The 27,923-nt window shown below is 53.4% G+C and overlaps 2 protein-coding genes across 2 annotated transcripts; both read right to left on the bottom strand.

Moving 5' to 3' along the window:
- Nucleotides 1–882: 882 nt before the first annotated feature.
- Nucleotides 883–24,771, bottom strand: LOC128581911 (NADH-cytochrome b5 reductase 3). The gene is made up of 9 exons (XM_053585250.1): nt 24,650–24,771; nt 16,578–16,709; nt 14,363–14,435; nt 13,878–13,984; nt 11,751–11,880; nt 11,103–11,186; nt 10,806–10,891; nt 5,658–5,757; nt 883–1,980 (listed from the first exon to the last, which is right to left on the bottom strand). Exons 1-9 carry the CDS (start codon nt 24,668–24,670, stop codon nt 1,808–1,810), a joined length of 906 nt encoding a protein of 301 aa, XP_053441225.1. The 5' UTR covers nt 24,671–24,771; the 3' UTR covers nt 883–1,807.
- Nucleotides 24,772–26,696: 1,925 nt separating this feature from the next.
- Nucleotides 26,697–27,573, bottom strand: LOC128581912 (S-formylglutathione hydrolase-like). The gene has a single exon (XM_053585251.1). The coding sequence runs from the start codon at nt 27,543–27,545 to the stop codon at nt 26,697–26,699; it is 849 nt and encodes a 282-aa protein (XP_053441226.1). The 5' UTR covers nt 27,546–27,573.
- Nucleotides 27,574–27,923: the final 350 nt, after the last annotated feature.

The following is a 27,923-nucleotide window of genomic DNA, read 5'->3' as shown; positions in this document are numbered from 1 at the left end:
TCCAGCCACAAGCTTATTCCACAAGCTTGTTTCAACCACAGGGTCTCTTGCTGTTCCCACCACCTTGAACACCTAGCTCCAGCTCTTCATGTTCCAGCACAAACGCCCTCTATTCAGAGGGGCTTTCCTGCTGCTCGATTTTAGGCGCAGCCCTCACGTCGCCTCGTCTCATCACCTGTCTTTAATGTACCATCTGACAAATGACACCCTTGGTTAAAATTTGTCTAGTCTCCACGAGAAGCCCAGCTCACAGAGTAAGGGACGAGCTGTGCTTCAGGCATCCCAGCTGAGTACCCAGCACCTGAGACAGTGACACCTACCTCACCTCAGGCCTCAGCGTGAGAAACATTCACTGCAGGAGCCTCCAGAGGAAAATGGGGCTATAGATCACCTGCCCCACCCACACTCCTCTCAGGGCTGTACAGAGAGGCTGGAGGCATACAGTTATCCAAAGACAGGCCTGGGGCGCCTTTTCCCAGATGAGATGACCTGGATGAGGCTGGGCATGAAGAGGGCTGAACTCCAGAGTCCCTGCCCCTGGGCCTGGGCCTCCTCTTTCTAGGATAGGCATCTGGAGGAAGGTGAGAATGGCCACTGTTAGTCACAAAACTGTTCACTGAAGAATAGATCAGGATCCTTTGGGTTAATGATGAGAATCTGGTGACAGGGAAAAGCCCATTTGATGCTGAGAGGAAGGAGGAGCCCACAGCGGTTTCAGGTAAAGTTGGCAGCCTTCGCCTCTGATGTCGGGTATTTTTTTCCTGTGAATACTTTTCTGCACTTTCCAAATTTTCAACCACACACACAAACACAATCAGAAATAGCTGTCCCACCCTGCCCCCAACTCTGCGGCACCAGTCACAGAGCCTCAAGGAGCTGCTGGAGGGTTAACATTAGCAAAGTTTTAATTCAATTTTTTTCTGCTCATAAATGACTCTGAAAAAGCCAGTAGCAAGAGCTAGCACAGCTGCTACCTAAGGGCAACATCGAGGTCACATAGGTCTCTAGGACAAGAGGCACTGCTCAAACTCTCCCTGTGCTGGGACAAGGCGGGAGGAGGAGGTGGGCTTAGGACGGAGGAATAAACCAACACGGTTGCTGTAGGTTGATGTCAGGACTGCTGGCCTAGGGTAGCCCGTGGGGCTGCTGACTGACAGCTCGGGACTCCCACGGCTGCTTAACATTTGCTGTGTTGGGAGAAATGGCGCCATTCCAGAGGGCCCACTTGCTGGCCTCCCGGTCTTGGCCAGCACTTGCATCCCACTCTGGCCATGGGAAGAGCCAACTCCCCAGCTGCCCAGTCCCCCCCACTCCGCTCTGGGCCCTGGAGTCAGGACAGCCTCTCATCCGCAGCAGCCCACCCCCAGAGGACTTTTTAGTGTCACCCATCTCATGTAGTGTCAGGGGCCTGACCGTGGCCCAAGGCAGGCAGTGAGGGGTGAACAAGGACGCTGGCGAGGGTGGGCTTCCATCCAGACTGTGGTCCACTGCCCCAAGGCAGCAAGCAGAATGTGGCACTGGGAGCTCTCGGCCTTGTAGTGTGGTGTTGGGGGAGTCAGGGGATGAGGACAGGGATGGGGGTGCTGGATGGGAACCTATCCTGGAGGTTCCACTGTGGCTGAAACAGAACCCTGCTCCCAAAGGGGCCCCTCGGGGGCCAGCTCAGCTGGGTAGTCACCAGGGCGAGGGCAGGCCAGGCTGAAGGTAGGCCCCAGTGTGAAAAGGGGCAGAGTGGGGTGGTGGTGGGGTCAATGTGGACGGGGCAAGGTGCGTATGCGGGGCAGGTGTATGCGGCCAGCACTGGCCCTCAGAAGGTGAAGCAGCGCTCCTTGGGGTGGCCCACGTGGTCCAGGTTGGGCAGGCAGGCATACTGAATCATGGGTGGGGGTCCGCACATCAGCACAAGCGGCTCCTCCTCTGGGGGCGGAAGGTGGTCCCGAATCATCTCCTCGTTCACAAAGCCTTGGCTGTAGTCCCAGCCTGTAGGGCGAGAGACCACGTAAGCCAATGTGTGGCTGCGCAGCTGACCAGCCAACCCACAGCCACCTGCTCAATCGGCTCCTGTGGATGAGGAGTAGGTAGCTGCGCTACACTCACCACCTTCACGTCTCCTAAGTGCTCAGTGGGACAGATACCACCTGGGGACCTAAGGACACATACTGGCCATGCAGCCAGGGTCCTCTCAGATGACCCCCATGCCAAGCACCTCAGCAGGAGCTCAGCCCCAAGGGATGGATGGAAGGGCCAGCCAAGGCCACTGCCTGCCAAATCCTTCCTCCTCAGCCATGGCCTGACCCCACTGTGGGCACCTGACCCTGGCTAGCCCCTACCTCTGCCTCATGGGCAGCACTATCACTCAGGAAGACCTTGTTGCTTGGCTTTGGAAGGGCAATGACAATGGTCAGAGAGACACAGCAGGTGGTGGGTGGGAGAGGGCAGAATGCCAGCGGCAGCAGCGTGCAGACATGTGGGAAGTGGTGGGAGAGACGGACGGATGCTGTGCCACCGACGCTTGCCTTTGAGGCTCCCGTCAGAGAGACGCAGCACTCCACCAGGACTGGCTGAGCTGGGGAGTGGTATCCTGTCCCCTCAAGCCCCTCTGGTCCTGGACACCCAATATTACATGGTTTGTCCCTGTTCTTTGCAACCAGAAAGAGCCTCCTCATAGCCCTTACCACCAACAGAAAGGCTGCTGCAGAAGCCCACAGTGAGGAGGGTGCTGGCTGGCACTGAGACACCTCGCCTCGATGGACGACACTCTATGTGCACTCTGAGGCCAAAACAGTCTCAGCCGGCCTTGGAACCAGGAAGAGTCAGCTGTACTGAGTATGACCACATTTCCCCTTACACCTTGGCTGCTAGGAAGCTCAGAGTAATAGGCATTACCCATCCACAGCAAGTATGTACCACGGAACACTTTGTACAAACCTCATTCCTGATTCCATTCTATGGCCCTGCCCTTGTTTTTCTTTCACTTCAACTTTCCATTTGGGCCTCTGTGACTCATCATATGATCTTTATAAACCTCTTAAAATCCCTTCTGGAACAAGGCGGGGCACGAAAACATTTTCCTAGCTCAGTAACGGATTTGAATATACTTTTTAAAAAAGTGTATGAGAAGAAAAAAAAAGAAGAAAAAAAAGTGTATGAGAATAAACCATTTGCTAGCATACAAACTGTGTAGATAACCAGGATTAATCTCAATTTTATCAGGACTTTTATTTAGATGATGGAGAGTGTATCTTTCTCTACACACGCACGAAGGTGGCTTTGCAGGGGAATGTAAGTCTGCTGTACCTGTCATGGGTTCTGGTTACTTGCCCCTGTTCCTCCCCTCAGCTCCACTAGACAGAGAACTGGCTCATTACCACACTCTTTCCTAACATCTAGAGTCTCAGCTTATACTCAATGTTACAGCAGTAGCTCAACTAGTCTTGAATTGGGGGTCAGGGAGGTAATAAAAGTCAGTGAAAAATGCTGGGAAACCACACAACTCTTCTTCTCAGCGGCTGGTAACCTGGGGACTTAACTATTATTATTGCTAAAACAAACGATCCCAATGCCAGGCTTGGCGCTGCTGCTCGCTACCGCCAGGGGCAGCACCCGCCTATTCCCAGCAGACAAGGACTCCCGCTGGTACCCGGCCAGGGTGTTCTCGCCATAGCTAAGTGCCACCTTGCCCACAAGCCTACCGTGACCACACTATTAGAAACTGCAAAGAGAAGGGAGCTAACCCATCTTTCATTTCTTCCCTTTTGATCAAAACATGGATACAAGAAAAACGTTCCTTTCTTTACTAGCAGAAAAAAACAGCAGCTTGGCTCCCAGGACAAGAAAGCCCCACTCCCAGCCCCCTGCCTGGCTCTACCCTGTCTTGTCACTACACTAACCACCTGCTACTCCACTCTATAATTTACAAATAAAACTGGTTCCCGGGGCGGCGCCTGTGGCTCAAGGAGTAGGGCACCAGTCCCATATGCTGGAGGTGGTGGGTTCAAACCTAGCCCCGGCCAAAAACCAAAAAAAAAAACAAACTGGTTCCCATCTGTGCTCCACCTCCCTTAACAGCATGCAGGATCCTGGGGCCAGGCTGGCTTCATGAACACACAGGGAGGAGGGTCCAACCAGGAGGGGCTGGCCCAGAGCAGCCAGTCCAGCCAAGGTCCTCAGGACATGGATATCAAGTTCAAAGATGCATTCAGCCCCAGGTCTGGGTCTCAGACAGAAAGACCCAGAATCCAAATTGGGTGGCCCTTGGCTCAGTGCCCGTAGCTCAGTGAGTAGGGCGTCAGCCACATACACCAAAGCTGGTGGGTTCGAGCCCAGCCTGGGCCTGCTAATACAACAATGACAATTGCAACCAAAAAACAATAGCCAGACGTTGTGGTGGGCACCTGTAGTCCTACCTACTTGGGAGGCTGAGACAAGAGAATCACTTAAGCCCAAGAGTTGGAGGTTGTTGTGAGCTGTGACATCTCGACACTCTACCCAGGGAGACATAGTAAGACTCTGTCTCAAAACAAAAAACAAATTGGGCAACCCATCCTCAGGGCTAGCTCACCAGATGGGCCCCACCCCCAGAGCCCCTCTGCTCATTTCTGGGGGGAGCAGAGGGTGCTGTGGACTGCGTGTTCTTGTCAGCAGGTGGTGCCCCCCAGTGTGAATGGGGTAGGGACAGCAAAGGCAGGGGGCAGGACACGGAGGCAGACCACAGCCCGGCACCCAGGTGGGTGCTTCAAAAATGTCCAGTTTCCAAACTTGGAGATTCCCCATGAGGATGCAGGAACCAGCTTCTCTAGAAAAGCAGAAAGGCCTGGCCGCACTGGCTGAGTTCCTGCACGGCCAGCCTGCCCACGGCTGAGAAGGGGCTGCCTGCTTGGGGCAACAGACTGCAGTCCTCACCACTCCCCAGTTTCCTGACCCTGAGGAGCCTGAGCTGCTGCTTTTCTTAAAGAAAGAAGGAATTAAGATACTTCTTGTAGGGCGGCACCTGTGGCTCAAGGAGTAGGGCGCCGGTCCCATATGCTGGAGGTAGGGGGTTCAAACCCAGCCCCGGCCAAAAACACATACACACACATACACACACACAAAAAAAGATACTTCTTGTAGCCACATCTCCAGCTAAAGCAGATAAAGGAAGGACAGTCAACCCATAGGGCACTCGCATTTCCAGCTTTGGGGCAGCCTCAGTCACCCACTCCTGTGTGGACTTGGCTCTTCCCACCTCACTGCGACCTAGGCCAACAGCTCAACCGCCTGGACGGGCAGAATGAGGGTCACCATCCATCAGCCCAGCCCACCTCCCAGGGCTGACAATGGGAGAGAAGATATGTGTAAAGTGTCTCACTGAGTACAAACTGTAAAGTGGGGGCCACGGCCCTGCAGCCAGCACTGCCCCGGGAGACCACTGCAGAGTGCCTCTAGACCAGAGGCAACGCCCAGCCTTCCTTATCCAGCAGGGGACAGCACACTGGGTCAGGGAAGGACCCCGCTCTGGGGAAAGAGACCTGAGTTCCTGGGTCTGGTGTTTTCTGGCTCTACAGGCTTCATGTGTGAGGTGGGGTCACACTACCTCCCCCTGGCAGGGCCACAGCGGGCCCCAAACAAAGCTTGAGGCTCACACAAGGGAGCCCCAGGCCAGAGCCTTCCATGCTCACCTTCAGGGGCTCTGTCCACCGTGTACCAGAGCTTGAATTGAGCAGAATGTTGGTTCCTCAGCTCCTCCAGCTCGGGCCGCAGCAGGATGTCCTTCTCCGTCTGTGGGCGAATGGGGCCAAGTGTCAGGGAGGTTGGGGGTGGCAGGAATGACCCTGGGAGATACTCAACAAAGATGCCAAACGGCTGCCAGGGCCCTCCTCCCCTGCATCCCCAAGGAGCTGGCCCAGGCTGCCCAGAAGAACTTGTCAAAGCACAGTCTGCAGACAGCCTGCAGACAGACGTGCACACCACAGTGAGGGAGGAAGAGGGGAAGGAGATTGCCAAACATTGGTGGAGACTGGCCCTGGGGGTGCTTATCATACTTCAAGTGAGGACCAGTTCAGTTAAAAGGATGATGGTTTGCAACCCTCCCTCAGGCAAATCTTTCTGCTGTTACCCACCACTCCCTGCAACCCCTACCTCCCCACCATCTTCCTGGCCAGCTGCACCGGCAGCCTCATCCCTCCCAGGATGGCATGCAGAGATCTCCCCCTTCACCTGAGTTGGCCCCAGTTTCTGACCCCAGGCCAAGGCTGGTGTATTTGCAGGTCACTCAGGGACATATGAGCAGCTCAGGCTAGAGTGCAGTGTCACTGACACCATGGGAGTTAGACCATGAGGCCAAAGAGTACTGCTAAGGTCACTGCCCAACAGCAAGGCTGGGTGAAAGGTGGGCAGACCCACCCAGGGATGTAGCTTCTCTGCTCCCAGTCCAGGGAGCATGTGACCAGAGGTGCCTAGACTCGGTACCAGATGGCCAAGTCTTCAAGGTGACCCTAGCTGGACGCAGTGGCTCACACCTATAATCTCAGCACTCTGGGAGGACAAGGCAGGTGGATCACTTGAGCTCGGGCGTTCCAGACCTGAGCAAGAGACCCCGTCTCTACCAAAAATAGAAAAATTAGCCAAGTGCTGTGGCAGCACCTATAGTCCCAGCTATTCAGGAGGCTGAGGCAAGAGGATGGCTTGAGCCCAAGAGTGTGAGGTTGCTGTGGGCTATGATACCACGGTATTCTACCCAGGGCAACAAAGTGAGAATCTGTCTCAAAACAAACAAACAAAAACGGTGACTGTAGTGTTAAATTCAGCAATGAGGTGTGTAGCACTTTTTCTAGGATGAGTGTGTGAACTTAATGATCATCGAATGACAGCTCTGCTGACCATTCCACAAAAAGAGTTCCAAAATTGCTTTGAAGGATAGACTAGGCACTGGCATAGGTGCATAGCTGGTCCCAAGGGGCGTACATCAAAGGTGACTTCAGTGATACTCAGCAATGACGTATGTAGCACTTTATCAAGACAAGTTTATGAACTTAATTGTTTGACCTTGTATTAGAATTTCAGTGTGTAGTTTTTATATTTTTTCCTATTCAGACTGTCCGTGTGTCAGTAGCCCCTGCACCAACCCCATCTTACCAGCTGCCCAGCAAACAAGGGACCAGCTGTTTCCAGCTGAAGGATTTCAAGGCTGTTCACACATCCTCCTTCATAAATGGCACGGCTCTGAGCACTCTCACTGCCCTCCCTGTTCCTTAGGGTAAATGTGAAGCGGTGGGTTCTCGGTGGCGACTTGTGCGTGGAGAAGGCCTTCACCCCACCAGGTCACCACGGCCCAGCTGCCTGCCCACGCATATCTATCTTCCTAGGATTTTGCTAGCATTGGGGAATATTTATTTAATTTTTGCCAATCATATTGATTGCAAGGAAACGTTATGTTTTCATTTTCTTTTTCTTTTTTTTTAAAGGATGAGGTCTTGTTATGTTGCCCAAGCTAGAACAGAACTCCTGGGCTCCAGTGATCCTCCTACCTCAGCCTCCTGAGCAGCTGGGACCACAAGTGCCCACCACTGTGCCCAGTTTTTGCTTTAATTTTCATTTTTTATTAGTAATAAAAAATAAACGTGCCACTTGTCTAGTCGTGTCTTTTTTTTATTAGTTTGTAAAAGCATTTTATGTTAGAGATATGAATTTTTTATTGGTAATGCAATTTTTCCCTAGTTAATTGTCTTTCTACCTTATCTATAGTGCTGTGTGTTTTTATTTTTTTTCTCCCAGAACTTTTAATTTTTAAGCAGTCTCTTTTTTTGGAGGGGGGACAGAGTCTCACTTTGTCACCCTCAGTAGAGTGCCATGGCATCACAGCTCACAGCAACCTCAAACTCCTGGGCTTAAGTCATTCTCTTGCCTCAGCCTCCCAAGTAGATGGAGACTACTGGCACCAGTCACAATGCCCAGCTATTTTTCAGAGAGGGGGTCTCGCTCTGGCTCAGGCTGGTCTCCAACCTGTGAGGTCAGGCGATCCACCCACCTCGTCCTCCCAGAGTGCTAGGATTACAGGCGTGAGCCACCTCACCCAGCCCACAATTCTAGATTTTCTGTTGTATTATCCTGAAAGTCCAGATATCACACATGGCTCTAGAACCACACTGTCGTCATCACTGACACTTTTGAGTGTTTTTAACATCTAATGTATTCTTCCTTATTACTCTTTTCCAGAACTTTCCTGGTTGTGTGTGTATACTTTGTCTTCTAGATTGTTTTACATTAAAAGGGGAGCCAGCTGAGAATCTGAGTGTTATTTAGAAAGAGCTGGCATCTTGAGAATATCAAGCAGAGGTCATTAGACTCACCCTCACCTGTGAACAGAGGCCAGTGGAGACTTAAGAGTCTCCACTGCACTTGTGGACTAATGCTGAGGGCAGAGCCCCAGGACTCCTGTCCTCACCCAGCCCCTCCCCACCTTCACTCCTAATCAATTCTGGAAGAACTCGCATGTAAGCCATGGTGTGTCTCATGCTTTAATCCTAACGACCATCCTGTGAAGTGGCCGCCACTGTTACTCACATAAAACAGAGGATGGGACCCCAGGGCTGCTACCCTGAGGGCAGAGGGCTGCAGAGGAAGAAGGAAGGGGCAAGGACCCTCTGGATAGGTTCTCTTGGAGTGTGTGTGGCCTGGGGAGCCTGGGGTTCAGACCCTTCAGAGGATCTGTGAGATCAAAACAATTTTCTTTTTCCTTTTTTTAAGAGACAAAGTCTCACTCTGTCATCCAGGTTGGAGTGCAGTGGCCCGATTATCATAGCTCACAGCATCCTTGAATTCTTAGGCTTATGTGATCCTCCCACCTTTGCTTCTGAAGTGGCTGGTACCACACAATTTCTATACTATGCTAAGACCTGTATTAGTCACCCTTGTATTTGTCACCCTTGCTCTCTGGCTCTCGCTCTCTTACAAGACTTAGATTCACACAGAATGAATGCAAAACAAACTGGGATCCACTGCTTCCATTAGGCCAGACATGTGCCATAAGGTAAAATGCAAATGTTTTGTAAAATAATAATATTTTTTTTTTTTGAGACAGAGTCTCACTTTGTCATCTTTGGTAGTTGCCCTGGCATCACAGCTCACAGCAACCTCAAATTCTTGGGCTCAAGCAATTCTCTTGCCTCAGGCTCCCAAGTAGCTGGGACTATAGGCGCTCACCACAATGCCCAGCTATTTTTAGAGACAGGGTCTTGCTCTGGCTCAGGCTGGTCTTGAACCTGTGAGCTCAGGCGATCCACCACCTCGGCCTCCCAAGTGTTGGGATTACAGGCGTGAGCCACTGCTCTAGGCAACAATAATGTTTTCTAAAGTGTAGTTTGAGCTACAAAATGCAGTGATCCCACTGCCCTGGCTCACAGGTGAGGGTGAGTCTGACGGCCTCCGCTCATAGGTGAGGGTGAGTCTGACGGCCTCCACTCATAGGTGAGGGTGAGTCTGATGGCCTCCGCTCATAGGTGAGGGTGAGTCTGATGGCCTCCGCTCATAGGTGAGGGTGAGTCTGATGGCCTCCGCTCATAGGTGAGGGTGAGTTTGACGGCCTCTGCTCATAGATGAGGGTGAGTCTGACGGCCTCCGCTCATAGGTGAGGGTGAGTTTGACGGTCTCCACTCATAGGTGAGGGTGAGTCTGATGGCCTCCGCTCATAGGTGAGGGTGAGTTTGATGGCCTCCGCTCATAGGTGAGGCCGAATCTCATGACCTCACCCTGGCTCACAGGTGAGGGCAAACCTGAAGGCCTCCACAGACTCTACCCAGCACCAACAAGCTCAACCACTGCCCTCCCTTTCTCCACACCAGTAGGCTCAGAATTTCTGGCTCTTTCTCCCCACTCTTGGACCTAGTCTGCCTTGGGACAGTTTCCTGCAAGTGTACAGGAGTCCTAGTTAGTATCCACGTCCAAGGACTTCAGGCAGGCCCCTCCCTCCCCTCTGGGTTTAGTTTCCTCACAGATAGGCAGTGTGGCATTTGGACCAGAGGGACCAAGCTGACATAAACCAAATGTGAGAGGCATAAGGTGGGGGTTTGGGGCATGGCCCCTGACTGTTGGAGTAGGAGAAAAATAATCTCATCTTGCTCTCCCCCAGAGGAGTGTCACTTGATAGCAGCGGTTCTCAATCTTCCTAAGGCTGTGACCCTTCAATATAGTTCCTGTGGGTCGCAACCCACAGGCTGAGAACCACTGCTTTACAAGGTCTGCATATTTAGTCACAAAACACAGAACCTGCAAAGACCTTGCCACAACTTTGCTTTATGAGCTCATTCTACAGATAATGGCCCAGAGAGGGAAAGTGACTCATCCACAGTCACACAGCAGGCCAGGGCAAGCAGGCAGTAGGCATGGGGATGGGAGTAGTGAGCCACAGAGGCCAAGGTTCAACCCCTGCCAACACCCGGGAAGTTATCTGCTTGTTTGTAAAATGGGCCCTCTGACATCGGCCTGGGCCCAGTCCAGGCCAGCCTTCTGCCCACCTCCTAGCAGGTTCCAAACTCTGCTCAAGGAGAAGGAAGCTCTAAGGTTTGGAGGAAGCAGTCAGGGTTGGGGTGCTCAAGAAGTCTCCCCTCTAAAGAAGTGCCCCCTTGTCAGACACTCAGACTCTGCACTGTAAACTCTGACCTCCACCTGCTGCTGCAAAGGCTGCCAGAGCACAGAATGTCCAGAGCACCCCTCATCCCAGTCATCCCTAGCACTTCAACAGAGCTGTGCAGATCCCCTGAACGCCTGGCCAAGCCCTAAGTCCCCTCTCGGGAAACTGAGTCTGCATATTGTGGGGACTGTCTACTGACCTGGTTGGCAAAGAGCAGGTGGCACACGGTGTGGTCGTCTGGGTCTTTTATGATGGCGCGGATCACCTGAAGCATTGGGGTGATGCCTGCAAAACAACCAGGCCCCCCATGCTGAGTTAGCACTGCTCTAGGCATGGTGCCAGGCGCCTGAGCAGGGTCAGTGCCAGTACAACTGGGCCTGGGCCCCTAACCGGGGCAGCTCATAAATCACTCGAAGCCTGTGCCTCACCCAGTGCCCCAACCCCAACCCATGACTCTGTCACCTGGCAACTCCCAGGGGCTCCAGGTCCCACATACCTGTCCCTCCTGCGATCATGCCAACAGATTTCACTGTCTTAATGACGGGGTTGGATTTCTTGTCTGGACGGATGGCGAATTTCCCTGGGGAGAAAGGGAAGGGGTGAGACACAGCTCTCAAATAGACCAGGCTCAGGGGCTTACAGGTGGGAGGGACCTGTCCCCACTCTAAGAGTCCAAGGTGGAGACAGCTACAATGTGAGCCCAGTCATCAGGGTGGGGGAGCTGAGGGTAAAGTGGGGACCCAGGACTCCGCTCAGATGCTAGAGAGAACCGCTGCTTTACAAGGTTCACATATTTAGTCACAAATAAAGGGTGGGAGTTCCTCGCTGCTGGCAGTGTAGGGCAGCAGAGAGGCTGCAAACCACAGTGCCCAGGCTCGGTCCTTCTGCTCATTTGTTTTCAGACACTGACAAAGGCCATCTGTGCCAGGTTTTTGGCCCCCAAGAACAGCCTGTCTGCAAGACCTGCACTGCCGACTTATCCTCTACACAGCTGGGGAGCCTGAGTTCCTGGAGAGGAGGCAGCTTGTGCAGCAAGGGCTGTGTATCCAAATACTGCGGAGTCAGCACCCACACCCCAAACCCCACACCCATCAAGCTCTCAGGCTCTCCTTCTTGGTAGCCAGAGGGTTCTGACCCGAATCACCTTTGCCCTGGTAGACCAGCAACCCATTCGGGCCTCGGAAGTCAATGGTGTCCCCAGTCTGCATGCTTTCCAGGTACTGAGACATCTTCCCTCCAGCAGGAAACTTGGGGTTGGTATCCTTGAAGTAAATCTGCAGGACACATCCGCAGCCCTCAGTCCCCACCCCAGGGTCTCCCAGGCGAGCTCTGCCCTCAGTGGGAAGCAGTCACCTCTTCTGGGTTCTTCCAAAGCCCATGCGTGGCCTCTTTTGTGGAATCCCGCTCATTCATCCATCAAAACTTACCCGTACCAGGTCCCATCCTCCACCTAAAACCCTCTCAAGAAAGCAAAGTGCCAGCCTAGAGCACAAGGCCAAGCTGCTGGACATACTAATACTTCCCTGCCTCTCGGCCTCCTGTCCGGGGATGCTGACTTGTCAGCACAGTGAAGGCTTCAGACAGGCTCAGCCTCGCCCCCTGGTGGAGGTTTGGTCTTCCCATTTTGTGCTGTCAGAAAAATACTGAAACAACGGCCTTCCCTGTGCCCTCTGGGATTTACTGCCTTGGAAATTGGAAGTGAGGACCCAATACGCATATAGAGATGGGGACAGAGGAGCAGCAGCTCACCCTTCCCAGGTTGGGAAGGCTTCGTTGGGGGTGTCTGAGCTGGGCAGGCAGAGAAGGAGGAAGGGGGAAAGGGTGTGCAAAGGGCCCCAGGGGATGGAAGGGAGGAAGGGCCCGGGAGAAGTGCCAGGGTGCCAGGCCAGGGCTTTGACTTCTGGTCTGGTTGCCTATGAGCTCTCCAACCTCAACTTGAATCCCCTCAGTATCTTCTCCACACTTGGACTAACGATGTCAGATAGTCCAGGTCACGACCCTCCTTTAACAATGACAGACACCATGGACAGATATCCAAGCCCTCACCAACTTCCCTCTACTTCTGGGCAAAGCCCTGAACCGGGGCCTCCAGATCCCATCCTGGCCCCACGGACCTCTCCCACCTCCCATGCCTACCATAGGGCTACTCTAGGCCCCTAGCCTCCTGACCTCGGGGCCTTTGTGCCTGGAAGGGCCTTTTCTTCCCTCTTCTCCTGGTTGACGCCCACTCCGCCCCAGACATCACCTTCGTCACTGCCTGCTCAGGAGCTGCTCTTGCCAGCCCACCCCTGCCCAGCTCTGGTGCCCATTTTGGGCACTTGTCCCCTGTCCGCTGGCTTCTTGTGTGACCATTTGTTCAGTGCCCAGCCTCTAACCCAGCGGTTCTCAACCTGTGGGTCACGACCCCTTTTTAACAATGAAAATAAACTGTGGCATTAGGAAGATTGAGAACTCCTGCTCTAGCCAAAGGTAGGCTCTTGAGTCCAGGCTTGGGAACTGCAGCACGGAAGGACCCCAGGCCAGAACCAGGACAGACATACCCACCTCCCCTCCCCCTCTTGGGCCGGAGGTCAGGGCCTCAACTAGGTGGGTCTCTGCTGTGGGCCTGGGGTGGTCCTCACCCACAGGATGTGTTGTCAGGGAGCACAGGCGCCCAGTAAAGCTCCTGTCTCATTTTCATAAAAACGCCCTGTGCTGCGGTTGTTCCTCAGTTTCCCTCTTTCTCTCGCGTCTGGGGTCCCTGCCAGCGCTCCTCTCCAGTTTGCTGCTGCTGATGCTGCATCTTCTTGGCGAGCACCCACCTCCAGCCCAGTGAGGGACCCTAAAAAGCCCTTCACCTCAGCTCCCCAGATAACCCTGACACATTCCTCACACACTTCCCTAGGGGCCTGCACCTCACAGAGGCCCTGCCACTGAGCACGGTGGGATGGCCGCCCTGGCCCCATGCTCGGCACTCAGTTCCCTGGGCTTTTCCAGGGTCATAGCAGGGAAAGGGCTTGTCGCTGCCTCTACACGAGCCAGTCAGTCCTCCTGGCTCCTCTCCTGTAGATACACCTGTCTTTGCTAAGGGTCCCCAGCCCAACCTGTGCCAAGACCCCTCCACTTGGCTTTGTTTGGTGAACGGATTTGCTATTTACTCAGAAACCAGGCACAAGGCAGCACTGGGTCTTTAGAGACCAGGCTGTGGGGACACAAGGGCCCCTTGGCAGCCTGGGCTGCTGCCACAGCCACCCCTACCCGCCTCTTTGTTATCCTGGTCTAGAGATTTCACCTTAATGACCAGGTCCACGAAGCCCTTGTCGTCATCACTGGAGACAGGCGTGTAGGGCCGAATGACCAGGTTTCCATCAATTCGAGCTGAGAGGTAGATGTGCTGGCCTGCAGGACAGGGGAGGGTCACTCCGGGTCAGGGATTATCCCTGCGGGTCATGACCCCTGACCATTGTCAACCACTCCTGTGCCCCACCTGGCATTCAGAGCCTAGCCCAGCTCCACTGCCCCCAGCTTCCCCTACAGGGGTTCCCATCACAGCCTAGCTTCCTGCCTCCATGTCTCTACTCCTACAGTACCACTGCCAGGGGCCCAGGGATCTTGCCCACTCTCATCCTGACAGACTCACCCTTGAAGGCCCAGGACAGCTGTCACCTCCTCCTTGAAAGCTTCCCTACCCTCCCTAAGGGAAGCACAAAGTTTCGCCTCTCTGATCTAGTGCCCAGCCTGCTATTGGCTGAGTTTGGGCTGAGAGGCAGGACTCACCCACGGGGAGGCCCAGTATATGCTGGGGTGTTGGCAGGGCGAAGCGGAAACGTCGGGTGTCATGGTTGATGATCTGCAAAGAGGCCAGAAGCTGCTGGACAGCATCCAGGTGGAGGGAGCACCAGACCTCAAGGCCCACACCTCCCCATTGTCCCCACCCCTCCCCAGGGCCCGAGTGCCCTCCTGAAAGGCGATACTGATGCCATGTGTGGATATGACACCTGCACACTTGCAGGCAAGGGCACAGAAGTTTCTTGCAGGCCCAGGAGGGGCAGTGATCCTCCAGGGCCTCGTAACAAAGTGTTTAAAGTAGAGAATAAACCCAAGGGGAGGACAAAGAGGGGGAAGGAAGACTCCATCTCTGCTTTCTGCTCAAACAGTGGTGTGGGCGTGGCAGGAAGAACTCAGGGCCTGGACTATCAAACTGGGCAAAGCTGAGACATGGCTGCCCAGGCCCATGGCCCAAGAGAGGGGCTCTGGAAGCTACAGCACCTAAAAGCCCTTGGGAGGTGGGACTGCAGCGGGGCCGCACAGAACAGCAAACAGCAGCCTTTCCTGTCCAGGAGGTGCTAGGGCTGGCCATGGCCATAAGCCCAAAGCCAGGCTTCTTTGCACAGGGCGGGCACCCCAGGGGGCATGGTCAATGGGTGGGGCAGTGGCAGCCATTTCCCCTCTAGAGGGGGTGGGAGCTGGCTAAGAGCCAGGTGGGCCAAGGAAGGAGCTAAGACTGAAGCCCCTGAGTTCTCCTTAAGAGGGTGGGTATTTTTTTTTTTTTTTTGAGACAGAGCCTCAAGCTATCACCTTAGGTACAGTACCGTGGCATCATAGCTCACAGCAACCGCTAACTCCTGGGCTCAAGTGATTCTCCTGTTTCCACCTCCCAAAGTAGCTGGGACTACAGGCATCCGCCACACGCCCAGTTATTTTTTGGTTGCAGCTGTCATTGTTGTTTGGCAGGCCCGGGCTGGATTTGAATCCTCCACCTCAGGTGTATGTGGCTGGTGCCTTAGCCGCTTGAGCCACAGGCGCCGAGCCCTTTTTTTTTGACAGAGTCTCGCTCTGTCACCCAGGCAAGAGTGCCATGGTGTCAGCCTAGTTCCCGGACACCACAAATCCCTGGGCTCACTCAATCCTCTTGCCTCAGCCTCCTGAGTAGCTGGGACTGCAGGTACCACTACCACATCTGGCTAATTTTTCTATTTTTAATGGAAATGGGGTCTCACTTCGTTCAGGCCAGTCTCAAGCTCGTGAGCTCAAGGGATCCTCCTGTGTGTCTGTGACCACATATGTATGAAGCATATTGCAAGGAGAAGTGTGGCCTTGGGTGGGAAGCAGTGATTTACTTTTTATTTTGGTAATATTTGCTTTTCTCTGGCTTTCGACTTCTCTGTGAACTCCTGGGACACTCACAGACACGCCCATCCGTCGCAGGAAGCTGCAAGCTCCGTGCCCTGGAGACTGAGCTGCACGCAGGACACAGGTCAGACACGCTGGGCACAAACCCACTGTGGACAGCAGGGCCCAGTGCCTCAGGCAGATGACTTTCTGTGCTCTATGACTCAGTTTTCCCTGCCACACCCCTCCTGCAGCAGCTGGAGGTGGCCAGAAATAGAGTAGAGAGCAGCTATGAAGAGCGTGAGTGACTGAGGCGAGGCGAGGGAGGAAGAGGACAGTTTAAGTCATAACCAGAGGTTTGAAAAAGAAAAATGTTAAACAGGAGGGCAGAGGGAGCCTCTTGGCTGGGCAGCTAGAGCCCGGTCAGGAGAGACTTCCCAGGGGAAGATGTAAAAGATATGCAGGCCCAACAAGTACCGGCCAGGCTGTGACCACGACCCTGTGGGGTAGGCGGGGACCGGGAGAAAGGAAGAGTCCATATTGTCAGGGAACTGGGCATTCAGTCCCTCTCACCCTCTATTTTTCCATTTGCTAAATGGGGGCTGGGACCCAAAAGTCTTGACAGGCCCCTCCCACTCTGATCTTCCATGGGATAGTCAACATGCTTCAGAGAACAGGCTTTGTGGTCAGAGAGACCTAGGTTTAATTCCTTCCACCACTTCCTGATGGCCTTAGCAAAAGACATCACCTCACTTTCTCCAACTATAAAATGGGCAGATAGTAAGGACCTACTTCAGAGCGGATCCCTGCCCAGAGCACAGAGCATGTGCCTGAGAAATGCCGCATGGACAGCTAGGAGGGGCCAATGCCTGGCACTTACTTCCTTATCGACGAGCCGCAGTGGGTACTTGATATCTGGGTTCTCAAGGGTGATGGGCGGCAAGGAGCGCTGGAACAGCTTCATGAGCAGGCTGTAGAGGAACCAGACTGGGGACAGCACCACATGGCCCAACTGAAACAACAGGGACAGGCCCACAAGGTCAGTGCAGGAGTGGAACAGGGCCTCGCCACCTACCTTCCCCCAAAACTTGCCAGTTAGTTCATACTCCAGGAACCCACTCTGCTGGGAATGCCCTCTTCCCACCATGCTCATCCAGAAAACCCATCATCCCTTTTGGTGTGTTAGGAGAAGCTACGAAATCCACAGACTTGCCACACCTCCCACCACATTACTCAGTCTTCTAGGTTCAGTACCATGAGAAAAACTTCTTGGAAAAGCTCCATCTCCGATGTGGAACAGGGACAAACAAAGCTACTTGTCTAAACATGTATCCCTTTTCACTTTGGCTACCAGGAAGCTCAAGAGTAAATTTATCTTTATTTTATTTTTTTGAGACAGAGTCTCACTTTTGTTGTCCAGCTGGAGAGCTGTTGCATCAGCCTAGCTCACAGCAGCCCCAAAGGTAGGTAGTGTTAGCCCACTATAACACCCAGCTAATTTTTCTAATTTTAGTAGAGACGGGGTCTCACTCTTGCTCAGGCTGGTCTCAAACTTCTGAGCTCAAGGGATCCTCCTGCCTCAGCCTTCCAGAGTGCTAGGATTACAAGTGTGAGCCACCACGCCAAGCCTTACAACTTGTTTACTCACCCTCTCAAGTATACCTCTCTGACTTTAGTTCTCTTAGCAAATGACCATGTGTGTTCTCTTCACCTACAAGTTCCCCTTTTCACCTTGGCTGCCAGGAAACTCAGAACCAAGTTCCTTGTTTGCATGGAGGCCTGTCTTCTTCCTTTGTGGGATTTACTGTGGAACTTTTGAGGTAGCATATTCTGCAGACTGCACATCTGGAAGTGGCTCCTGATCTATTCAGGGCTAGGTGAGACTCTCCTCACCACGCAAGTCCTAGTGCCAGTCCCTCCACTTCCTAGAAGCCCTGCCAGAACTCCCCACTCCCCAATAACTCAGGATAGGTGCCCTAACTGAGCCTCATGCCCTGTCTCCAGCAGGAAGGTGAGAGCCACTACCTGGCCTACCTCCTTGGAGAGCTGTGATATGAGATGGGAGCCCACATCATACAGGGGTCTGAAACTGGGAAGCAAAGGCTCATTCACAAGAACTTTTCCTGCCACCTTCATGGGGCCACTACCAACTGAGAGGTGGGTACTCAAGTAAATGCAGGGCAGAGACACTAAGATTTCACACCTGGCCCCTGGCCCCAAACCGGCCCAGCGGCTTCAAGCTGCCTGTCTATAGTTACAGGCCCTTTGTCCCACATAGAATAAAATGCATCTTTCCCAGGCAGGGCCTCCATGGGGCCCCTGGTATGTATAACGTCTAAAAGGAAGGGCTGCAGGTGCCTAGCCCACTCCCAACCCATGCCCAGGGCCGCCCCACAGGGAGCTCTGTCCACCACCCATTTAACCAGCACCTACCACAGCCCAGGCAGATGTGCAGGTGTCTCACCCATCCTGGGGTTCATTTAAGGCCCTGGTTGATAGCTAAAGACTCTGTGGTCACAAAGACCAGCTCAGGACCTCAGGAGAATCACTTTTCCTTCCCAGGTCCCACCTAGTACCAGGGAGACTGGGGAGGAAAGCAAAGGCTGCAAAAGGCCATGCTTAGCACAAGACAATGGCTGATGACCCCGAGCTGGCTCTGGCCCAAGTATTGGCCTTGAGTTCTCTGGGATATTCCCCACTTCAGCTCTAGGCCATAGATGCAGTTTGAGAGCCAGAGAAGGCAAGTAACTTGCCCTAAGTCACACCAAGCCAACCCTCCAAGTACCACTCGTGACACCACATGATGCTTTTATCTCTGTTTCTGAGAGTGAATGAGTGACCACATGGTCATGCAACCAAACAGGGGTGGAACCAGAGTTTGCCAAAAGGCCTTTCTACCCCAAAGCCTTGCTCCTCCTGAGCCACCTCCCAGAACAAAACACCCTCTCTGTGTCCAAGTCACAGGACCCAAAGCCCAAATCCAATATCCTGCCTCCAGCCATGGTTGCCTAAACCAATAGGCAGCTCCACCTCCTCAAACACCCACCATGGTTCCCTACTACCTACCTTTAAGGTACCAGCTCTATGGTTTCAACTCCAGATACATCCCAGGTCTCAGTTCCCTCAATGTCAAGCCCATCTTGCTTCAGGCCTTTGCACATACTCTCCTTTCCACCCCAAATGCCCTTCCTCTGCACTTATCCAACCAGCAAACTCCTATTCATCCTCCAGAGACCAGCTCAAATGTCAAATCTTCCCTAGCTAACCAGGCTCCTGGTGGACTTTTCACAGTCCTCAGGCCCTCCTGTAAACTGCCTGGTGGTGAGGACTCTTTGGATGATTCCTGTGCTATGGACCTCTTCCATGTCACTCAAAGAAACCATATCCATGGGGAATATCCATTGGTGTAGTGAAAAAACTGGGTAAAGTTACATCCATAGGAAGTGTCCATTTTTGGGAGCCCTGGAAATGACATTAAGAGCCACCTGGTGCTGTTTTTGGTGCTCCCTGGAGTTTTGTTTTCCCAGCACAGCAGAGTCAAATTTACGACCCCTGGGCTGGCCCTCCCACATTGGTGGGAGCTCTGATGGCATTCCCACCAGACAAGCGGGGACAATGAGACTCAGGAGGCCTCGGGTGGAGTCTAGGCTTTGGTTTCCCATTTTCTGTTGTTAGTCCCCTGTCCTTCACTTGCCCTAAGCCCACAAATGAGAAAAAGAGGCCCACATCCCAGCAACTCTGATGGTGAATTCCTGAATCCTGGCCTTGGCCCGTGCAGGGAGCTTCTGCCAAGCCCCCATGCAGCTCCCATCTCATCCACACGTAACCCTGGAGCAGAAACCCCAGTATCTGTGTGCATCTCATCACCACTTTGTCTCCAGCACTCAGCACAGAAAACACTCAGCAAGTATTTGTGGAATGAATTAGTGACGGGATAATAATAAGTTCCCATCCTCTGTTTCTTTTTTTATTTTGTTTAGAAGTTTCCAGAACCAGGACAAGAGCCCAGACTCCTCCCAGTGAAGGCGGGGCACACCCCATCCTGTTTGTCTGAAAAACCCACTGCCCTCCAGGAGCACAGCCTGTGAGGCAGGCTCACTGTGGGCAACTGACCAACGCCATGGCCTTCCTCCCAGTGTCTGCTCCCCACTAAGCAGAGCAGAGGAGAGCCACTCTGCTCGTATTACCTCACATAATCCTCAAGCCCATAGGACTCAGGTAGGTGCTATTACCCACCCCATTTCAAGTGAGGAAACTAAGGTCCAGGTAACAGACATGACCCCCCCTGGCCACCAAAGGGGAGGAGGTGGACTTTTTTTTTTTTTTTTTTCTTTTTTGAGACAGAGTTTCACTCTGGTGCCCTGGCTAGAGTGCTCTGGCATCATAGCTCACAGCAACCTCAAACTTGGGCTCAAGCAATCCAGGCATCCACCACAACACCCAGCTAGTTTTTCTTTCTTTCTTTTTTTTTTGGTAGAAACAGAGTCTTATTTTATCACCCTTGGTAGAGTGCTCTGGCATCACAGCTCACAGCAACCTCCAACTCCTGGGCTTAGGCGATTCTCTTGCCTCAGCCTCCCGAGTAGCTGGGAATACAGGCGCCTGCCACAGTGCCCGGCTATTTTTTGTTGTTGTTGCAGTTTGGCCGGGGCTGGGTTTAAACCCACCACCCTCAGTAAATGGGGCTGGCACCCTACTCACTGAGCCACAGGTGCTGCCCCCTAGCTAGTTTTTCTATTTTTAGTAGAGACAGTGTCTTGCTCTTGCTCAGGCTGGTCTGGAACCCACCAGCTCAAGCCATCCACCCGCCTCGGCCTCCCAGAGTGCTAGGATTATAGGTGTGAGCCACTGCGCCCTGCTGAGGTGGAGTTTTTATATGTAAGGCTGCTGGGGCAGACCATCACAAACCATCACCGTCAGTCAATGGTTTCATCCACAAACCCCAGTGGGCACTCACATATCAGGGCACATGTTCAATGTGGGGGACACAGACCAGGAGGCCCCCCCTGAGGAGCCCAAGCCAGAGAGACAGATACCAGCAGAGGAAATGGTACACCACAACCAGGAGCAGCACGGCGGCAAACGTTCCATCCCCAGAAAGTCAGAGGCCAGTCTGGGCATGGTGGTTCACACCTGTAATCCCAGCACTCTGAGAGGCCACGGTGGGTGTATTGCCTGAGCTCAGAAGTTCAAGAACAGCTTGAGCAAGAGGGAGACCCTTATCTAAAAAAAAAAAAAAGAAAACAAAAATAGCTGGGGGGCCTGGTGCAGTGGCTCACGCCTGTAATCCTAGCACTCTGGGAGGCCGAGGCGGGTGGATTACTTGAGCTCACAAGCTGAGACCAGCCTGAGCAAAAGCAAGACCCCATCTCTACTAAAAATAGAAAAACTGAGGCAAGTGGATCACTTGAGCCCAAGAGTTTGAGGTTGCCGTGAGCTATGATGCTATGGCACTCCACCCAGAGTAACAGCTTGAGACTTTGTCTCAAAAAAAAAAAAAGCCAGGCACTGTGGCAGGCATCAGTAGTCCTAGCTACTCGGGAGACTGAGGCAGGAGGATTACTTGTGCCCAAAAGTTTGAGGTTGCTGTGAGCTACGACACCACAGCCATCTACCAAGGGCAAGAAAGTGAGATGTGAGGCTCTGTCTCAAAAAAAAAAGTCAGAGGCCCTACCAAACTCACAGGAGTCGGGGTGCACTCTGTTCCTGCCGACCTGGGTTGCAACAGGCTTTGCCCCTGACCCAGGCCACGGCACCACCCCCAGCCCCAAGAGCAGTGAGCCAAGTAAACAGGAGGCAGATGGCTGAGGTCAAGGTCCTGCCCGAGCTCCTCCTGAGCTGTGCAGTGTGCATGTTCACACACAAACTCTCACACCACCTCGCCCCACTACTTAGGGGTCTCAGGGTCATCTGCCTCCCAGGCCCTGACCTAATGCCCCACAGGCCATGCTCTACCCCACTAGAGAGCCCATTATCTGCTTCTGATACGTATAGCATGGAGGGGAACAAGGACATGGGGCCAGTGTTCCAGCACATATCCTGGGAGCCTCTAGCTCACCTACTACAGCTGAGTGGTTGCATAGCTCTGCTCCCCACCCACAGAATACCCAGCCCAGCTGTTCACCCTGGAATTCCCCACCGGAACCTGATACCCACCCTGCCCGGGCCAGGTTTGGGGTAGGATCCCCAACCTGTCAGGGACAGTCCTCCCTAGGTGCGAGCTCCCTGACCTGGGGCTTGGACAAGCCAGTCAGTGCACTTGCTTACCTGCCCACCAGCTGTCCTGCCTGGATCTGAAGTCTGCCTCGCTCCTGGTCCTGTTCTAAGTAGGAGGAAGTGGGAGGAAATGGAGGAAGTTCTGCAGTGGTGGCTCCCAGTCTGTCTGGGGACTGGGGGGAAGGGAGCCCAGGAGGGAGGGCAGGTGGATGCCAAAGCTAGGATCTGGGTCACCAACTAGGCACAGTGCTGCTGAAAGCCTGGTAGACTCTACCTGTGGTGTCAGCCTATCAGGGTCTGCTGAGCACACAGCTGGGCTGGGAGTCAAGAGAGCGAGGGTCCAGGATGGCAGGCCAAGTCCCCAGTGCTCTCCCTAAGTGCTGGCAAACTCAGAGCCAACCTTGGGCTGGGCCCCCCAAAGTGTGGGAGGAGGCCTCCCATGGGCTTGCATAACCCAGATAAGATGCCTGGCACCTGAGGCCCCCAGCGGGCTTCCTGCAGACCTCAGAGAGCCCCTGAGCCAGAAGGCCAGGTTCAGGGCGTGCTGGGAACATTCTGGACCCAGGCGGGACCCCAGCAGGAACCACATGGAGTAATCACCATCTACCTGCTAGGCAGATTTGGTTGAGGGGCTGCTGAAGGTCTCCTGACTCCCACACAGGGCCCTTCCCCTTACAGGGGACCATCAGTCTGTTCAACAAACTGCATGGAGCAAACAGGTGCTGGGGATACAACACTCACTCCACTGGCCAATGGCACCTGTTCGAAGGTAAGAAGCACAGGGCAAGCAGAAGGGAGGGGACAGGTTTCAGAGCCCATAGGATGCTTCAACAATGGTGGAAGAGAGTGCTTTTTGGGGAAAATGGCAGGATGTTACACAGAGGCTGGTGATACCACCAGAATCCAGGCTGGGCCACACTTTCCAGAGTAAATGCCCTGGCCAAGAGGCCTTTTGCCTGCTTCCCCAAAGAGGGGCCTCCAGTGCCCAAGGAGGAAGAGGCATCTGGCAAGAGGTGGAGGTGAAGGTGGCAAGATGCTGGGCTGAACCCTGCAGTGCCAGCCTTCCGGTCCAGGGAGCCCGAGAGCCACGTGCCACAAGGAGGTGAGGAATGTCCTCCGTAGCTTCAGCCTTCATGGCATCACTCTTTTTTTTTTTTCTTCTTTTTTACAACAGAGCCTCAAGCTGTCACCCTGGGTAGAGTGCCGTGGCATACAGCTCACAGCAACCTCCAACTCCTGGGCTCAAGCAATTCTCTTGCCTCTGCCTCTCAAGCAGCTGGGATGACAGGCACCCACCACAACACCTGGCTATTTTTTGGTTACAGCCATCATTGTTGTTTGGGGGGGCTCTGGCTGGATTCGAATCTGCCAGCTCAGGTGTATGTGGCTGGCGCCTTAGCCACTTGAGCCATTAGTGCCAAGCCAGCATCACTTCACTTTTAAGATACCACAGAGAGAAGGCCAGGCGCAGGGGCTCATGCCTGTAATCCTAGCACTCTGGAAGGGCAAGGTGGGTGGACTGCCTGAGCTCAGGAGTTAGAGACCAGCCTGAGCAAGAGTGAGACCCCGTCTCTAAAAATAGTCTAATGTTGTGGTTGGCACCTGTTGTTCCAGCTACTTGGGAGGCTGAGGCAAGAGAACTGCTTAAGCCCAAGAGTTTAGGTTGCTGTGAGCTGTGACATCACAGCACTTTACTGAGAGTGACATAGTGAGACTCTGTCTCAAAAAAAAAAAAAAAAAGGCAGAGAGAAGAGGTGGCCTGGGCAAAAGGAATGCAGGCCCTGGACCAACCCAGAACGCTTAGGGTGAACTTTGGAGCCCCACCAGAGCCTGCGCCCCCAGGTGGCCACATCTGGGTTGAATTTCCCCAGCAGTGAAATGGGGCTACAGTGTAGACCTCTCTAGTGCGGCCGCCACAGCACAGAGTGGGGCTTCCGGGGAGGGCTGCACCTGACCCCAGCCTGGCCCACCACTTAAAGAGGATGCCCAGGTGTCATGGGTGTTCTTCTTGCTGCTGTAAGATGTAGGAGGGGTGTAAAGGAAGAAAAACCACTGATCGGGGGTGTCTGGTACACTAAAAACCCAGACATCACCACCTGTATAACCAAAACCACGTGTACCCCTACATCTATCCAAGTACAAATTATAAAAGTAAAAAGATAAAAATGTGCGAAGCCCACTCATCCAGTGACATCACACACATTCACACACACGCACAAACTCCCTTACACACACGTTCACACACTCGCTCTCACACTCACGCGCCTACTCACACTTCACGCACATACTTTCACTCTCACAGTCACATAGACTCACACACGTACACTGAACTTGCTTAGTCACACTCGCACTCTCAAAAACCACTTTCATGCACTCACACACTCACAGCTACAGCTTCCGGAATGGGGGTGACCCTAGGGACAGCAGCGGGCTGGGCCACCGCTGTCTGCCCCAGGTGCCGGCCTCTCTCACGCCCCTCGGGCGGCAGGGCGTGAGTCACCATCCTCTCCGCGCACGCCCGGCGGGCCGGGGCCGGGTGGGACCGGGTGCGACCGGCCGGCGCGCAGTGCGCGGTCCGGGCGCAGCGGGCGCACCCTGGGCGGCGGGGGTCCCGCGCCCCTCCCCGCAGACCGGCCCCGCCCCCTCGCGGCACGGTGGCCGTCGGCGCCGCCGTTCCCTCGCGACGCCCCGCGGGGCAGCCCGCCCGCCGTGGCCGGTGTCCCCTTCCCCACCTACCGTGCTCAGCTGGGCCCCCATGGTGCCGCCGCGCTGCCCTCGCTCCGCCGCCGCCGCCGCCTAGACAGTCGCTCCGCGCCCCGCCCCGGCTCGCGTCACCCTGGGGGAGGGGCGGCACCGGGCCAGTCGCGGCGCGGGGGCGGAGGCCCGGCTGCTCCGCATGCTGGACCGGGGACCCGGACAGGGCTCCCTGCGCGGCGCGGAGAGCGGGCGTGGCCTCGCGCCGAGCTCAGGCCGCCGGGTGGCCGGGGTGGGGCCTCTTCTGGGCCTCGTTAGCTACCACAGAGGGAAAAAGATGGCGCGCCCCGTGTTGGGATCGAAAGTAAAATCCAGAACCTTCCCCGCGGGGGCCCTGAGGCCTGTGGGAGTGACCCCGCCTGGGTTGTGCCTGCCGCTGCCCAGTGCGGTCCCACCTCCAGGCCTGCGGTTCCCTCAGAGACGACGTGCCGGCTGGGCTCGGGGACAGCGCTTGCTTATTGCGCAGGTGCCTCCGCGGACTCTCTCTCCACCCCACTACCTCACAGGTGGAGGGTCCTGGCAGTTCTTAGCTGAAGCCACTTGCGCATTCCCTCGAGGGCCCGGTTTGAAGTCCCCGGAATGCCTGGAGCCTAGCATAGAGCCCCATAAATACTTGTTGAATGGGTGACTTCGACGGTGGACACTTATCTATGTTAGGCGGGATGGCCACTCTCTGGCCTTGTCCTCGTGGAAGGGTGTTGGACCCAGGGGTGAGCTCTGGTACTCTGAGGAACTGTCTCTACCCATGTTCCTGCAGTGTGACACTAACCAGGCAGAGAAACGCCTCTCCAGTAGCAGAGGGAATCTGGAGAGCCAGGACATAAAGAGGAGGTGAACAGATGCAGCCTCTCTGGCGAGGCTAGAGAGGCTGATACAGGGGAGCTGGGGGCACAGAGTGATGTCATGAGGTCAGGGAGAGGCAGCGTGGGGCCCTGATGGGAGGAACTGAGATGTCCAGGAGAGTAGGGAATCATGCAAGATCTAGACATGAGAAGGAGTGACCTACTGGTTTTATTTTTTTTTTTTTAATTTTTTGCTCAAACTCACCTTCAGTGAATGACCTGCTGGTTTTAGAAAGAGAACTCTGGGCTCCGCGCCTGTAGCTCAAGCGGCTAAGGCGCCAGCCGCGTACACAGAAGCTGGCAGATTCGAATCCAGCCCAGGCCCGCCAAACAATGACGTGATCAGCAATAAAGGTTGCCATGAAATAGAAGATGTGATCATAACCCTCTTGTAATCTAAAAACAACAGGGATTTTCTTTTCTGTGGAGGCAACTACAACCAAAAAAATAGCTGGGTGTTGTGGTGGGCACCTGTAATCCCAGCTTCTTGGGAGGCTGAGGCAAGAGAATCATTTAAGCCCAAGAGTTGGAGGTTGCTGTGAGCTGTGACTTCATGGCACTCTACCCAGGGCGACAGCTTGTGTCTCAAGAAAAAAAGAAAAGAAAGAGAACTCTGGCTGGCCAGGGTGGCTCACACCTGTAATCCTAGCACTCTTGGAGGCCCCCCAGATGGGTGGATTGCCTGAGCTCAGGAGTTCAGACCAGCCTGAGCAAAAGCAGGACCCCATCTCTGCTAAAAATAGAAAAACAAGCTGGTCATTATGGCAAGCATCAGTAGTCCCAGCTACTCCAAAGGCTGAGGTAAGAGGATTGCTTGAGCCCAAGAGTTTGAGGTTACTGTGTGCTATGACACCATGGCACTCTACCCAGGGTGACAAAGTGAGACTCTGTCTCAAAAAAAAAAAAAAAAGAAAGAAAGAACTCTGGCCCTGGAGGGAGGGACCTACTACCATAGATTACTTGGATAAACCTTAGTCAGGATCAAGTAGGTATTTTTTCAATTTTCATGATTATAATTTTATTTTATATTTTCTATTCTGTTCTATTTTTTTTTAAGTTTAATGTCTTTATTCAGAACGTGATTTAACCACAGAATAAAGTTCTTTTAGCATTATAAAATCCAACATTTTGCAATCTTTTTATAGTTGGCAATACTGTTTTTACATCTTTTATAACCCTGAAGTTTTTTATGCATTCACGTATTTTGCATGATGTCTAACGTGATCAGCAATAAAGGTTGCAATGAAATAGAAGATGTGATCATAATCCTCTTGTAATCTAAAAACAACGGGGATTTTCTTTTCTGTGGAGGCAGCTATGAAGTTATCAGGAAGTAACTGTCCATCTGAAAGAAACCGGTCATCTTTTCCTTGATCAATTAGTATGTCCAGCTGAGCACCTTGATAAGACTTCACAAGAAAGGTAGCATCATAAGCCTTCCATTTACTTTGATCTGGTCCTAAATATCCACCAAAGGCTTTTTTGCCCCAAGGACAGAGAACTGGGTTGCAAATTGGAGCAAATGCTGATACAGATTTGTATTTTCCAGGATTTTTCAAAGCACAAATAAGAGCTCCATGGCCTCCCATGGAGTGGCCAAAAATTGACATCCTTTGAGGGTCCACTGGAAAATTGGCATTTATGAGTTGGGGAAGCTCCTCTGTTATGTAAGAGTACATTCTATAGTTAGTTTTCCAAGGATCTTCAGTGGCGTCCACGTAAAACCCAGCTCCAGTACCAAAGTCCCAGCTGTCATCTTCTCCTTTAATATTGCAGCCACGAGGGCTGGTGTCTGGAGCAATGACGACAAGGCCATGTTCGGAGGCAGCTTGATGATAACCAGATTTTGATATAAAATTTTGCTCTGTGCATGTTAAACCAGACAGCCAATATAGTGCAGGGCACTTTCCAGTTTCTGCCTTTGGTGGTAAGTAGACAGCAAATTTCATTTTGCAGTTCAGTTCAACACTGTCATGTTCAAAAACTTTCTGCAATCCCCCAAAGCACTTATTGCTGGAAATCTGTTTCAACGCCATTTTTCTCCTCAACAGCCATAGCAGCGTAGCCAGAAAAAGCAGTCGGAAGTCTTTTTTTTTTTTTGAGACAGAGTCTCACTTTGTTGCCCTGGGTAGAGGGCCATGGCATCACAGCTCACAGCAACCTCATACTCCTGGGCTTAAGCAGTTCTCTTGCCTCAGTCTCCCAAGTAGCTGGGATTATAGGTGCCCACAATGCTGGGCTATTTTTAGAGACGAGGTCTCGATCGGGCTCAGGCTGGTCTCAAACCCGTGAGTTCAGGCAATCTACCCACTTGGCCTCCCAGAGTGCTAGGATTACAGGCATGAGCCACCTCGCCCAGCCATACAATTTTAGTATTATAAAGAAGACTGAGTGCAGTGGCTCACACCTGTAAT

The sequence above is a fragment of the Nycticebus coucang genome, chromosome 3 (assembly GCF_027406575.1).
Source record: "Nycticebus coucang isolate mNycCou1 chromosome 3, mNycCou1.pri, whole genome shotgun sequence".
NCBI lineage: Eukaryota > Metazoa > Chordata > Mammalia > Primates > Lorisidae > Nycticebus > Nycticebus coucang.
The sequence above is the reverse complement of the archived record's forward strand: the minus strand, read 5'-3'. Positions and strand labels throughout refer to the sequence as shown.

Bases quoted from the DNA above. Each gene is read 5' to 3' on its own strand.
- LOC128581911 (XM_053585250.1), bottom strand. From the start codon at position 24,670: ATGGGGGCCCAGCTGAGCACG. The intron at 14,436-16,577 runs GTAAGTGCCAGG...GCCTCTTTGCAG, and splicing joins TGCGGCTCGTCGATAAGGAA to ATCATCAACCATGACACCCG. The intron at 10,892-11,102 runs GTATGTGGGACC...GTTGTTTTGCAG, and splicing joins CATGATCGCAGGAGGGACAG to GCATCACCCCAATGCTTCAG.
- LOC128581912 (XM_053585251.1), bottom strand. From the start codon at position 27,545: ATGGCGTTGAAACAGATTTCCAGCAATAAGTGCTTTGGGGGATTGCAG.